We start from the raw sequence: 15,443 nt of genomic DNA on the forward strand, positions 1-15,443 counted from the left end.
CATGACTAATGTGAAAATATATTTAATATGAATGTATTGTATCAGATTGCACACTGTCTTGGGGAAGGGGGAGGGAAAGGAGGCAGAGAAAATTTGAAACTCAAAAGCTTGTGGAACCGAATACTGAAAACTAAAAATTAATTAATTTTTCAAAAAATACAAGAAAAGACTGAGTTTTCTGGGCAAAACTCCATAACATCAAAGAAGCTAAGTAAATATATTATTTTAAATGCTAAAGTTGTGTTCAAATTGTCATTAAGAAAGCCACCTATGTCCTAGTGTCTAGGACACAAAAAGAAGTATAAGGTACAAACTCCACATACAAATTTACAGCCTAGCTGGGGAAGTAAGACAAATACAGAAATAATAAGAATGCAAGGAAGCATAGACAGTAAATTCTAAAAGAATGGTACAGGCCATAGTCACTACAAGATTTATGAGAAATGAGAGATCACCAACGATCAGGCAGTTCAGGAAAGGCTTCACGGAGGGGACGAGATTTGATTGGTGTTTTGAAAAAAGCAACTTACACAACAAAAGGAAGGAAAGAATGTGAATATATAGAGGGAATAAGTAGATTAGTTAGTCTGAAGCAGAGAGTTCAGGTTAGAAGAGCGGCGAGAAAAGCAGTGCAGATAGTGGAGGGCCAATTAAAAAATCAAAGAAAAAAGGCACATACTTATAACATCAACGTACATCTACACACTATTTTATATTATAAACAAACATCTGTTTTTGATCCAAAATTTTCCAGCTGTTTAATGGTGTGTAGATATTGCCTAAAATGAAGCTATTAGACAATTTCAGGGCAAAGGACAGATCAAATTATTTCAGAAAAAAAATCCTATAGTCCATGCTCCAGAAAACAAGTGTCTCACCTGTCACCATGGGAAAACTATGGATTGGGCAAACAACAAAAAGCTTAGCGTGCACGCCACACAAGTATCTGTCAACTTGTGCTGGGTAATTCACGTAATGATACAATTTGGAGGAGATAACTCTATATAGGCAGAACTCCAAAAGGAAGGAAAGTCCAATCCTAACCAGATCCTGAATTTAGGCTCATAGGTTCAGAAATTTAAAGCTAGAAGAGAAGACCTTTGACACATATATAACATAACATACATACACACACACACACACACACACACACACACACACACACACACACACGTTTATAACACAACAGAACTTTAACTCTGGGTACTCTGGCTGGAAATCCAGCACAGTAATACTCAGCTTCCTCCAGCAAAGGACACCCACATTATAAGTTTTTCTGGGACTGGGGACCCATCAATTTTCTTGTCCCTTTCTTCTTCCCCAGGCCTGCCTATGCTAAGAGAATTAAGCCATAACTGAATTTGTTGTACCACCTACACTGAGATCACCATTTTAAAAAATATCCTTGCCATACCACCTGAAATTTTTCTAACTAGAAATTAACAAGGAAGGATAATCTAGCTTTTGCTGTCCTAAAACATAAGTTCTTATTTTTGCCTATAGCCTACACAGGACTACGGAGAGCAGAGTAGAATCATATAGTTCAACTAGTCTAACCTGCTAAGTTAGCAAACTGAGACTCAGAAGTGAACACATACTTCCTCTCTTCACCTCCTAGACTTGCCTGACCCCAACTGGCTTTCTCTATCCCTCAATTGTTAAACTAAGCTGGCTCTGTGGTAATAAGAACAGAAACCTGAGCAGAGAGCTCTAGAACAGAACACAATGCACACCACTGCATTCACACTGCTTAGTGGAAAATACTGTTCTCTCCCTTTTGTTCCCAACCTGCTCCTTAGTGATGACAGTGGAGGAAAAAGAGGGAGATGAGTTCTGCTTCTTTTTTACCTTAAATATTTGTCCCAGCTACCTTTCTGGTTTCCAGGTATACCAATTTATAGTCAACGACTTAATTGCTTCAATACAATTTTCTTTCACCTAAATATCCTAAGACTATAAAACTTTTAGGAATGATTTTGGCACAGTCCTTCCTAGAAGTCAAGAGAATGGAATAGGTAAGGTCTTTTTTGGGCAGGCGTATTTGAAAAAGAGAGAGGGATGGCATTAAATTCATTCCACTTGTTCAAAATGATAGGAATCTGGCTTAAAAAGGGAGAAAAAGTGAGCACTTTCACATACAAAAAACACAATTGTGGAGAACTTCCCTCTCACTATTCATCCTTTTAACAGGCAACTGGCTATGACCTGAGAGGTCCCCATTAGAGCCTCTGATCAGTTTGCACAATTTTAATTGAACAACTAGACTGGAAAAGACTCTGAAAGACATGTGGTACAGTCTTTTGTCTTTAGGCAGAACTACAACTAACTAGAGATGATTTATTAGAAGTGTAACAGCTACATTAACCATACAACCTCACCCAATTTCTATATTCCATATTCCTAACTATTCTTCAATTCTTCTCCAACTCTGGCCTGCTTTAAACAAAATTCAAATGATCTGCTATTTACGTATCCTGCTTCCCCCGCCCCCTACCCTGATTTCTTCAAATCCCTATCAATTTTTTTTCTTTAGTTTAGACTGGTAATTTCACTGGGCAGGAAGTCTCCAGCAGAAGCACAACTGTTCTGCAACTTACATTCTAGAGAGTTGCTTGGGGACTTGCTCAGATTCACACAGCCAGTTGGTGTTAAAGGCTGAACTTGAACCCAGGTCAGCTCTGCCACTATTCCACTTGCCTACTCAAAATTCACTCCACCCAATTCCATATCACTTCACTGCCATGAATGTCCTGTTTGTCCTTATTCATAATAGTTTATTCTTAACTTGTAATTAAGAAGTGATTATTCACTTTCAAAAGGGCCCACTATGGAATTTCTTCCAAGTGCTGCTTTTGCTGTGTGAGTTGCAAAAGTATAACATTAATGCCTTAAATATTATTTATCATTTATCATTAATAAATGGTATTTATTAACATTAGCTATAACTGTTATTTAAATATTGTTTATTACATTATTAAATATTGTTTTAATCTTGTTTTTAGGAACATATTACAGAAAGCTATGAGTGTTTATGTACATATGTCACATATGAAGAAAGAATGTATGTGTATATTGCACACATTACAACAGGGAAAAAAAAAAACCAGCAGGTGAAGAACCATAAACCATAGAGGGCTGGCTCACTTTTTGAAAGATTCAAAGGATCATAAACACAGATTGGAAGGGTCTGAGTATCCAAGTCAATTCCCTCATTCCAGAGATGAGAAAAGTGAGTCACTGCAGAGTAATCCAATGATTTGTTGAAAATTTTAAAAAAGTACTTACTAACAGAGGCAGTATTTAAACTCGGGTTTTCTCACTCGAAATTTATAACTGTCAGGTCAGCTGTTTTTCCTTCAAATTGGAGTACAAAATATTAGATAGTTCAGTTAATGTTATCCTCTCATATTCAGTGTATTCAGTCACAGAAACTGTATTTGTAGTCCAAGCACCTAGCACACTCTTTTTCACATAAACAAGTGCTTAATACTTGATTAATAAATCTTAAATATATACTATCACTTCATGCTATTTGTAGGACAACTGTATTAACTAAGCTACTCCAATGACAAAGAAAAGGTCCTTGGAACTCTATGGGAATAAAATTCAAAATGAAAAAAGTTTAACGAGTAAAATAAACAGAAGATACCTTGCCCATTTCAATATATCCACTGAAGGGAGGAGGGGCTGATAAAGGCCATAGGGATGGCAAAATTAGTAAAAGACGTTACCTTAAAATGGTTCAATGCATCCCACATCCATTAACACTGCACAAGCAAGCTATGACACTGATCATTACCATCTCTATTCCCAAGGTTAAGTATTCTGAACTTGGTAGGTGACTAAAACTTCTGTTCAACAGAGCTAGACTAGATTTCAGAGATAATCTAGCCAACTATAAAATAAACACAAACCTCAAATTAAGCAACAGTATAGTAAAAAGATTATTGGATTTGCAGTCTGAAGAGTTGGGCTGGAATTCCAGATTTACCACCTACTCCTTGAGACAACATGAACAAGCTATTTAACCTCTCTGGCCCCAGTTTATTCATCTTTGAGATGGGGGAGAAGGTAATGAGTGGAACTAGGTATAGATGATTTCTATAGTCCCTTTCATAAATAAATCATGTGATCCTTAAGAACCACTTATGTACAAGAAGAAATGAAGAGAGATGAACGAAACTGAAGACATGAAGTGATTGCTGACAAGAAAGAGGCACTCTCAACTGACTAGTGATGACTATAAAAGCTAGCATTTAGAGGTCAAAGCCAAGACAGAAAAAACAGTAAAAAAAAAAAAAAAAAAGGGGGGGTGGGAGGGTGAGGGGGAGAAGGGAGAGAAAAATGACAACAAAAAGCAAGAAGAGTAGCAGACAGCAGACCCAGTAATACAACTCTCAGCACAGTACCTGTCACAGAGTAAGGGCTTAATAAATACTTGTTGATTCAGAACAGATGGTAATGCAAGTGAAAAAGATATTAAAAAAAAAAACTCCAGAAAGTTAGAAAAACACTTTAAAATAGCACAGTAGACATTCTAATCTTAGGCAACAAGGTGGTACAATGGGTTGAGTGCTGGACTCAGAGTCAGGATGACCTGAGTTCAAATTCCATCTCAGACACTTACTGGCTGTGGGACCGTGGGCAAGTCATCTGACCCAAGCCTGTTTCATCTTCTGTAATGTGGAGATAATAATAGCACCTACCTCCCAAGGTAGCTGTGAGGATCAAATTAGATAATATGCATAAAGTGCTCTGTAAACTTTAAAACGCCATATATAAATGCTAACTATTATTATTCATTACTAAAGCACTGTTTATACCTCACAATCAAAATAAGATGGGGTGGGTTTTTTTTAACATATTAATGTATTAAGCTTCTGTCTCTAATTAAGACATGGGGACAAGAACCATGCCCTTTTTCTTGCAATCCCCATCCCTGCCCCCAGACTACTATAATACATAACTCATGTTTAAAGATAGGGGAAAACAGTCTCCCAGGTCAATAACCACAGAAGGCATTCACTGAGGCTAGAGGAACTTCTGGAATAGTGTAGACTAGCATGGTACAATGGAAAAGGCATTGGGTTTAGAGCCAGAGCATCTGGCTTTTGTGACTGAACAATTCACTTCAGCTCTCTAGATTTCAATTTCCTCATCTCCAAGATTAGGGGAATAGATTAAGACGATTATCTGAGATCTCTTCCAGTTTTAAATCCATGATTTTATGACTGGGTAGATATCTAGGACATAGTCAATGCAAGGGCAATAGATTGCAATTGCCTCTGAGGACAATCTGTATTCAGATAGGAGCATGGTAAAAAGGCATACATACACCAAATTGTGTAGATATCAGGTGCCATTATTATCTCCATATTACACAAGATTCAACAGGCTTGTGTCAGATGACTTGCCCACGGTCCCACAGCCAGTAAGTATCTGAGATGGAATTTGAACTCAGGTCATCCAGCACTCAACCCACTGTACCACCTTGTTGCCTCTAAGATTAGGATGTCTACCGTGCTATTTTAAAGTTAACTGCTAATTGAGCTGTGAACTGGTTCAATTGTTTTGGAAAACAATTTGGAACTATACCTTAGAAACTATACCCTAAAAAATATACGACCTTTGACCTGCCAAAATAGTATTAGATAGGTACCCCCAATGAGGACAAGAACAGAGGGAAAGGACTTATATGTACAAGAATATTTATAGCAGCACTTTTTGTTGTAGCAAAGAACTAGCAACAAAATAGGTGTCTATTAACTGGAGAACAGCCAAACAAACTGTAGCATATAAATGCAGTGGTTGTGTACCATACGAAATAATATGGATTCAAAGAAACAGGGAAAGATTAGATGAACTGATATGAGTGAAAAGAGAGCCAAGAGAATAATTTACACAATAACCGTAAGGGAAACAACTGAAGCAGCAGCCAATTATGACTGTAAAAACTTAATGCTGAAGCTTAACTCCCATTTCTTGGCAGCAATGAGGGACTAGAGGTACAGAATCTGACATGAATTCTCAGAGATGGCCCATGTGTTGATTTCTTTTGCTTGACTACAAATATTTCTTAAAAGGGAGGGATGAGGTGGTGGGAGGAGTAAGAGACATTTTTTTAAATGCCCAGAAGAAAAAAGTACAGAAGGGAATACAGAGTAATGTTATCATGACCTCATTAAGCTTTATATCTTGCTTTTTTAAAAAACTGCATAACTTTTCTTATAATTCTCTTCCCCATTCTTCTTTGCATTTTGAAATGTTTGTTGATGATTAAGTCCATGATGATAAAAAAATAAAATGAAGCTCCAGCACCACCTTCTACATAAAGCCTTTCCTGATACCCCTAACTGCTGGTGCCTTCCATAACTATCTCAGCTACTTTATATTTATTCTGTATAAATTTAAGAATGCACATGTTGTTTTCCCCCAATATAAAGTCCCTGAGAGTATTATTTCTTCCTGGGGGGAGGGGGAAGGGAGGGAGAGAGGGTGTATATCCCCAGAGACTAGCACTATGCCTGGGACACAGCAAGGGCTACATAAATGTTTTTTGATCAATTTGGTCTTGTGATTTTCTTGCTAGTGCCCATTCTTACTCATTTCTAAAAATATTCATCCATTTGAGAAAGTATTTGGGGATATGCTATATGGTTTCTTATTCTATCTCTATTACTTTAAATATGTTTGCTGATTCAAGTGCTCCACAAAATGTTTTAGTTTACTGTTGGCACTCTGCCTTTCCCGTTAGTTATTTTCCTGTGTGGTTTTAGCCATATGTATTCTCTTTGGCATTTCCATTTTTTGAAGTGTGTTAAGGAGACTGGCTTTCTTCTATCTCCTCACTCCTAGATACTCCTAAATAGTCTGGGCCAGTCTGGTAAAGCCATTGTCTTTCCAAATGAAACATAAAAACAGCAAATGAAGCTGGGTCAGTTTTGTACTCTTTTTATGGAGAACTCATTTTTGTACAGTTTTATGCTACTGATAAAAAATAATCTAATGTGTACAAAATTTAACCCTACCAGGTGTTGTTAAATCAAGTGTCCCCAAAGTACTTATTCCCTATTAAAAAATTAACCTGCCAGTTATTTCAATGAACAATTCATGTTCCTTTCTCATTTTGGGAAAGGGCATTCTAGCTTGAATAATTTGAAAACAACATTGTTGCATTTCACCTAAATTTTACTGCCTTTTAGTATTCCCTTCACTTACACTGTTGTAGTCATTGTGTATAGTTTTTATTTCCCATTTTGCAACACTTCATGCAATTCTTCCCACTGTTTCTCTAAATTCTTCATATTTGTCTTCCCTTAGAGAACAGTAATATTCCATTTGTTCTCAGGTTTAAGTAGACTACAAATAGAATGACTCAAGCTTGCCCGTGCTCGTGTTATAGGTTCCAGTCAGCAATAATCATAATCTCTGCCCCTATTCCTGCCAGGTACTTCTAACTACTCAGCCTGAGTTGACCATGGAGGAATTTGTTCCTGACTCTACAGGAACTACATAAAATCCCTGAAATCTTAAGGATTTTCTCTGGTTCAGTGTATCACTCTAAGGCCCACTCCTATTCCTCCAATTCCTGGAACCACTGGTGTAGCTCCAGCCAACTGCTTTACTTTTTTTTTCTTGTTCTGTTCATGTTTGTTGACATGCCAGTTGTGAATCTTCTCCTAGGTTTCAAAACTCTTCTGTCCATTTAATCCTTCAATAGTATTGACCCATGGGTTGTTCTGATATGCCTATTCCTCTTAACCTATCTATCCCTCCATAAAGCTACCCACCTGATGGGGTGCTTGTGCTTGGACCCTAATTCTTACATCACATTTCCCCTTAGCCTCTGCCTGGGTGCCTGTGCCTGTGGCAGAATTCCAATTTCAGAACACATCTAGTTCTCAAAGGTATTCTTTCCCAGGCAGCCTCTCTAGCTAAAGGGCAGTGTGCCCCATATACTGAGTCTAACATGTATCCTAGACATAGTTCAAATGTATACTCCCTTACTTGACTTATCTTGACTAACAAGGCACTTGATGGAACCTAGCCAGTATCTCCAGCTAGCCCTGAACTCCTGGTGACTTAGTGATGTTTCACAGGCAAAACTACACCTCCTCCTGCCCCCCCCCCATTTCCCAGTGAACTCTGGGTAAGATACCTGTGCAGTAGATAGAAAAAGTACATGTTCCTTTTAGAACTGACCATTCCCTAATCCCACCCCAACACTTCTGATTGACAGATTTCACCCCTAAATCTTGTACTTAAACTTCCCCTGTAGCCCTGTATGGTTGCAGGTTCCCTAAGAACTCTTGCCTGCTTTATTTACTTAAAGTGTAATAAAACTTTTGCCAACTTGACTTAAAGATTGCTTGGGTTTGAGAATTCATTCCAGGCGGCCTTGCCTTGGGAATTTTGGTTTGGGATTTCTACATCTCCGGATTCATTTCTTCCTCTACACACCTACCCAGCCTGTGTTTACTGTCAGCTATCACCTGTGTCACAGAGCATTAAAATTCCTAGAAGACTCTTACTAATTAGAATAAATATCGATCCTCGGGGAGCTAAAAAAATTCACTGCACATTTGTCCACTGTTTATACCATGCAAGCTTTATTAGCTTAGGGATGGAAAAAGAAATGTCTTCTGATGGTCTCAATCATCTTTTGGTATCCACTAAAAAAGAACATTTCAGAACCAAGGGCTTATCTGAAGCTAGCAAAACTATTCTATTGCTAGATAACCATGGATAGAGCTCACCTCAAGGATGAGCTACCATCAGGTTATTTTTTTAACATTTCTTCTTTTGGGTATACGTAGAACCTATATCAGCTTACATGCCATCTTGGATGGAGAGGGGGGAGAAGGAGGGAGAGAAAATTTGGAACTCAAAAACTTGTGGAACTGAATATTGAAATGTTGTAAACTAAAAATAAATAAATTTAAAAGAAAAAAAAAGAACATTTCTTCTTCTGTCCATTAATTCAACTTAAGGACCAGGGTGTCATTCAGAATATGAAATACTATTACTGAATAGTTTTATGAGAAAGTTGATCATAGTACAGTTTATATAGAAGTTTCAAACTCATAACATCAGACATACAATTTAAATATGGTATAAGCCTGGAATTCTAAATGTAAGACATTAAAGAAGAGTTTAGAAAAAAGTTATGGTCTAGTGCCATGTTTGTGGAAATGTCTTCTAATTTTTAAAAAGTATGTCTGTTAGTGAAACATCCCCTAAAGAAACTAGGACAAATCCCTTATCCAAGTAGGACATAAGAGGAGGTTGAAACTGATAAAGAGGCTAAACACAGGTAATTGTGGCAGTGATCAAAAAAAAACAAACAAAAAACCAGATGATGTTTTGAATCCTTAACAAGTTAGCACATCGATAATGAAAACAATGATGATTTTTCGGGTGGCTTTTGTCTAAAATGTATTTAGTGAATTTGTATAAAGACAGCCATGTTATACAAAAATGGACATTGTGAAACTACACATTTTTAAAAATTATGCAAGTAACTAAAAACAAGTTCAAATTATCAACATTTTATTTAACCTGAAGGCTTGCCACCTATATTTCTATCTATATCACATCCATCCATCCATCCATCCATCCATCCATCCATCCATCTATCTATCTATCTACATAGCAATCAATAAATGATGGTCCTGAATAATAAAAGGATAGTATTATTAGATCTAGGAAAGTGTGCAAGACATTTTGGAAAGATTTCCCATCAAAAGGTGGAGTGTTTAAATAAAAATAAACTTTTGGTAATTAGATGTGAACTTTCAGTTATCATAGGTTTCAGCTGTTTACAAAGGTTACAAAAAGAATCATCAAGAGATTTAGACTAACCTTCAGTGAGGTCCACTAAGAACAACATTGTCTCTTCCCAACAAAATTTACTTTAATTTTTATAAGGTTAGTGAAAGCCAAGCACAGACCTCCTGGCATGCCCTCCAGGGGACGTTTCAGTACAAACACCCTGTGTTATTCATTCATTCTTCCTAGATTTCTCTGGATTAAGAACCAAGGATATCCCAATTTCTTCTCTTTGGCACAGGTGCTTTGACCAAGTGAAATCTCTCTAGACACAGCTATCTAGAAACTATTGTTTATGGAATAGCTGAAAGGTGCTTCAAGCTTTCACATCCAGTACCTCATTTAATACTCACAACAACCTTGTTAACTGCTGCTGTTATTCAGTCCTGTCCAACTCTTCGTAACCCCATTTGAAGCTTTCTTAGCAAAGATACTGGAGTGATTTGCCATTTCCTTCTCCAGCTCATTTTACAGATGAGGAAAATGAGGTAAACAGGGTTAAGTGACTTGCTCAGGGTTTCATAGCTAGTAAGTATCTGAGGCCACATTTGAACTCAAGTCTTCCTGACTCCAGGGCCAGCACTCTATCCACTGTGTCACCTAGCTGCCCTTCCTTGTGAAGCAGGTAATTTGTATATTACAGATAAGGAAACCATGGCTCAGAGCAGGCAGGGGAAGAGGTAAAACTCAAACTCTAGTCTTGTAAGTTTAGTGCCCTTTCTCTTACACCATGCTACCTATCATAAAGATACACAGATATTGGAACCCTCTAGAGAACACTCAATTGTTATACAGACAATGGTACAGTACCTGCATTTTTTAATCTTCACAGATATTTTCATATCCTGCCTTTCTATTGTTACCCACAGACTTCCCACCATCAACTCGGAATACAAGTATTTTAAATATGAATACAAGGAGAATGTAATTAGAAAGCAAATCTACTGGGGCAAAAATTACAATTAACCTCTTTTATTTGGTTTTGGAATGCTACAGACAATTCCTTCCCTCCATTAGTACAAGCAGACTTGCACAAAATAGTAAGATCTTAAAACGAGGACTTGCAAAAGTCATGTTTTGTACTGAAGAAAAAAATAACAATACATAGTACCTATCTTCCAAAGAACTCTGAATATACATGCTACATGTATCATTCAATATTCAGTGCAAGAAAAAAGAAGTGTATTATTTTTCCCATTTTAGAGTTTAAAAACTCTAAAGGTTAAACTTACCCAAGGTCACAATTAGGGGTCAAGCCTGGACTAGAAAATCAGGTCTTCTGATTTTTTTTCCAGTGCTCTTTTAACTAGCCCATGATGCCTTATCAAAAAAAAAGAAAAAACAAACCAAATACAGTTGGACCCCCAGTTACACTGGTGCATATAAACCCACTTTATATAGTGACCAATGTTTCAACTCACTTGGTACGCTGCTTTTGTTTATGCAGTATGCCAGGCATCGAAACCTAGTAACCAAGATGATTTTCAGTGGCACACAGACAGTTGCCCTAGGCAGAAATGCAAAGAAGGCAATTTGTCTTTGGCCCTCTTACTTGTTGGTAAGAAATCCCAATACCCACAAAATATAGACCTGCCTTTCACAAGCGATCCAAAGTCCAAAGAACTTCTACCTTCTTCCTCACAAATCAAAATCCTGTCTCTTGAAAGAGCTCAAAACAGATTTTTTTGTAATCTGAAGACCATATTTAATGATTTCAGAGTAAAGTGTAAAGGACCAATAGGATTAAATACACCCAAGATAGTGTGTGGGTATGTGCCCAAATTAAATTGGTAGATCATGGAAGGAAACAAGGTACATTTCACAATGCCCATAACCCAATCTGGGCTCCTACCATCCAGACCTTATTAGGAGATTGGTTCACCAAGGTAGAACAATATGGTGGAGTTCTCCTCCTTCTTCTTGGGCCCCCATTTCCCCAAGGTAGAAAATGATGCATGGCTAGTTTCTATTTATAAAGGGAGCACACCTCACCTTAGATATCCTGTTCTGCAGCCCTTTCGTCTTGGTACTTTTGTTTCTCTCCTCCCTACCTCCCAGGGACCCAGTAATGGTCCCTGTAAGTTCCATTTGTTTCCCCCACTACCAATTAAGTTCATAAACTTAATGCCTCCTGATCCGTGTTTTCAAGTTACATGATGTTTTTCAGGAACACAACTGGTATAACTTCAGGTGCACTGATATAAAGAACAATCTCAATTACTTTAAGGTGTGAATCATGCAACTATCAAAACACAAAAATCTCCATACAAAGAATCCTCTATAATGAGGAAAGGAGGAATAGTTGTTTTAATCCAAAACTTGCATAAACAAAAGAAAAACACTTTTAAATGAAAATAAAACTTTACTTTTCTGAAAGGTCTATGTTCCTGTTTATGGCATGGCCGCATAGCAAATTTTTAAAGATATGTACAAAGCCAAAATTGACAAATATAAGGCAAAAAAAAAAAAGTAAAGCAAAAAAGGAAAAATACAAACTGAAATAGGCAGCTACATAACAAGCCACAGTCACATTAAATTAGTTGTGGTAAACTTGGGGGGGTGAGGGGGTTGTATTACTGTTTTTTTTGTTTGTTTAATGTCTCTATATATGCCTGTTTGTCACAGTAACTTTTTTAAGATTGAGGCAGAGCCTTTGATCCTCCTCCTCTCCTTAACTTAGGAATGTACAATAAAGAAATTAAGGGATCCAAAAATGCAATAGCTTGTACACAGCAAATGCTTAATGAATGTTCGCTGAATTGAATTCAGATTAATATTTGCTGTGCTTAAGTGAATTTGAAGACTTGGTTTATTTCTGTAATTGGGACTACTGAATATTACTTCCATTATATATTTGCTTTAAAATTAGAATGTTCAAAAAAGTAAGATCCTTCCTGGTATCTCTTTCAACTGAAAAGCAACAGTTACAAAACAGTATCCCTATATTTCCATAAACTATCAACAAGGTGATAATTACTACTTAGCAACTAAAAAAAGTATTTTGCACGTTTTCCACATACAAAAACTCAACAATTAAAAAAACTTAGTATATAACACAAAACTCACTTCCTTCTCCCAATTCCCCCTCTCCATAGTACACTTTTCCAAAAGTAATTTGATAAAATTCTTTGTATTACATAATGCCAGAAGTCTTTCAATGCCTTTCTTTAAATGTAATTTGCAAAGTTATGGATTTTAAGATTTTTAAAAAATGAACGAATACTGAGGTTGTAAAGTTGGGCAGTCTTCTTCTAAAACATTAATAAAATAAAAAAAGTTATTCTATAAAACTGTTATAAGAAATAGCTTTTTATCTAACCCAAGCTATTTTGCTGTAGAGAATGAGAAGATAAAGCATTACTTAATTTCAAATAAAATAATTTAATTATCTAATGGAACTTTGTGTTTTGGTATTGAGAAATGAAAATGAAGCAGGATAAGACCGTACACTATACTTACGATACCTTACTTTCACTTGGATTTGATTAAAGAAGTTGAATACGAATTCAGCAGAGGTTACAGATAAATGATCACACTCGAACAAACTACCATACATCATCCTTTCGGTTATAAATTAATTTTATAAAATAGGTTTCAACATTAACTGGTCTTCGTGCAAATGTTTTTCTAACCAAAAGTCTCCCCCCTCCCTTCCCACCAAGTTCTGTCACTTTGGCATCAAATTTTCAAATTGCTTCAATTTGGGGCACGTGCAAAATATGTTAACATAACTGGATAAAGTTGTGCGGCTACTTTTGTCAGTAATTGGTCCGTCAACAAAATGGAGGTCCCTTTGAAAAACTGACCTCGACAATCTGTCACAAAATGGGACCAAACCCACCCGCTTCACGAAACCATGGTTTGGGTCAGATTTTCTCCAAAAATTTTATTGTCCGTGTTGGGCAGAGAAGTGCCTGGCCAGAGCTCTTTGCCCTACACCTAAGAGTCGCTTTCCTTGGGACTAGGGAGGAATGGAGTTTCTCTCCCAGTCAACATCCAGGAGGGAGGCGATGAAGAATTACTTAATACCCTATTGGGGAACTAGTTCAGGGGCAGAACCTATGCGAATGAAGCAGCTAGCGGGCTCCGTAGTGCGCCGGGACACTGAGGGACATTGGGGAAAAGCAAAGGTCTCTCCGGTTAAGGCCGAGACTCTCAAGGTTCCCCGACTAGAGTAAATCAACAAAAATGCCCGAGCTCTAGCCTTCCTACCTGCCGGGCCCGACCCCGCCTCGTCCCATTGGTAGCAGCTCCCGCCAATCGTCGGAATCACCGCCCACAGGCCCGCCCACCGGCCCCAGATTGGTGGGGAAGGGAGAGCGAGGGACCTCATGCTACCAATCTCCGGATCCCCTTCCGCCGTCTAGCACACCAGGCAGGTCGAGGGCGAGATACCGCTCACTCGCTCCCCTCTCCTCCTCTCCCCTCCCCCCTTCTCCACGCACTTCCCACATCCGTCCCGGTCCATAACTTACCCCCGTCCCCGGGGCTCTGGCTGACTTACCGTCCCGAGAAGTGCCCATCAGCTGGTCCAGCATAGCACGCATCTGGGCCTGCGCCGACATGGCGGCGGCGGCAGCAGCGGCGGCGTAGTGAGCGAGCGATCGGGTGGGGTGAGGAAAGAATTGGGGAGCAAGCCGTACCTCTCAGGGCTAGGGGGGGCAGGGGAAGGGGGAGGGTAGGGTGAGGAGAAATGATGTCGCCGCCGCCGCAGCCGCTTCCTCCGAACGGGCAGTGAGGGGGCGGGGGACCGGGGTAAAGAAAAAGAGTCCGGGCGGCGGCTTCTCAGTTCGATGTACTGGAGAAGGCGGTGACCCCCTGTCCCGACCCTCGTTCTGTCACTCTCAGTCCAGCTCCCGCAACAGAAACGATACGGGCCAAACGGGAAGGCGCCACCGCCGCTGCCGCCACCCTACAAAAGCCGTCAACCCTCCCCCCCTTCCTGGAGCTGACGCCGCCGCTCGCGGCCACCGTCGCCGCCTACATGAGCGCGCACGCTCCTCGCGCTCACTCGTTTGCCGCGGGGACTCCACCAACTGGCGTTCAACCGCAGTACCTCCGCCCGCCCCCGCCGGGGAGGTGTTCCACCCTAACGGCTCTTGGGCTCGTGCTCGTGGCCTTCCCCTCCGGACCTCTCGCGAGGCTTCCTGTTTTCGATGACTTGGACAGGAACAGCCCCGAGGGTTCGTGTCTTTCACGGCTCTGTGGGACTCCGTGGCTTTCTGGCCGTGGGCTCTTGCTGACGCTGCCAGGCAGCCTTTTGCTTAACAAAGTAGTGCGTCCCGGGGCTTAGCCCGAGAGGAAAGTAAGTAAAGAAAGGCTCGACGGCTTGGATTGGGTTTAGTACGTGCTATTGGCGTGATGCAGTTTGACTCCTAACCCCTCGCGGGGACGGGGATGTCGACGGCTTCCCAGTGACTCCTTCCTGAGGCCTCGGGCACCGTCGCGGCGGGAGGCGGCAGACTTTTCCTTTACTCGGGCGTAGACTGGGGGGTGAAGGGTCTGTGAGGGCGCGGAATCTGGGGACGGGCGCTGCCGCGCTCCCCTCCCCCACCGTGGGCTGGAGTAATTTGAACTCTCTCGTAGCCGAGGTTCAGGCGGGCCTAGCGCGGGGC

General features: G+C 39.8%; 1 protein-coding gene across 2 annotated transcripts in view; it reads right to left on the bottom strand.

The window, feature by feature from the left end:
* Positions 1 to 14,841, bottom strand: part of LOC118849763 (putative RNA-binding protein Luc7-like 2) — a 69,988-nt gene extending 55,147 nt beyond the window's left edge. Inside the window, exon 1 of one of the 2 annotated variants that reach the window (XM_036758730.1) lies at positions 14,333 to 14,841. In XM_036758730.1, the coding sequence (XP_036614625.1) occupies positions 14,333 to 14,393 (61 nt within the window). In that variant the 5' untranslated portion in view covers positions 14,394 to 14,841. The remainder of the gene's footprint in view (positions 1 to 14,332) is intronic. The other variant, XM_036758732.1, reaches the window with a different exon arrangement.
* Positions 14,842 to 15,443: the final 602 nt, after the last annotated feature.

The sequence above is a fragment of the Trichosurus vulpecula genome, chromosome 5 (genome assembly GCF_011100635.1).
Source record: "Trichosurus vulpecula isolate mTriVul1 chromosome 5, mTriVul1.pri, whole genome shotgun sequence".
NCBI classification, from domain to species: domain Eukaryota; kingdom Metazoa; phylum Chordata; class Mammalia; order Diprotodontia; family Phalangeridae; genus Trichosurus; species Trichosurus vulpecula.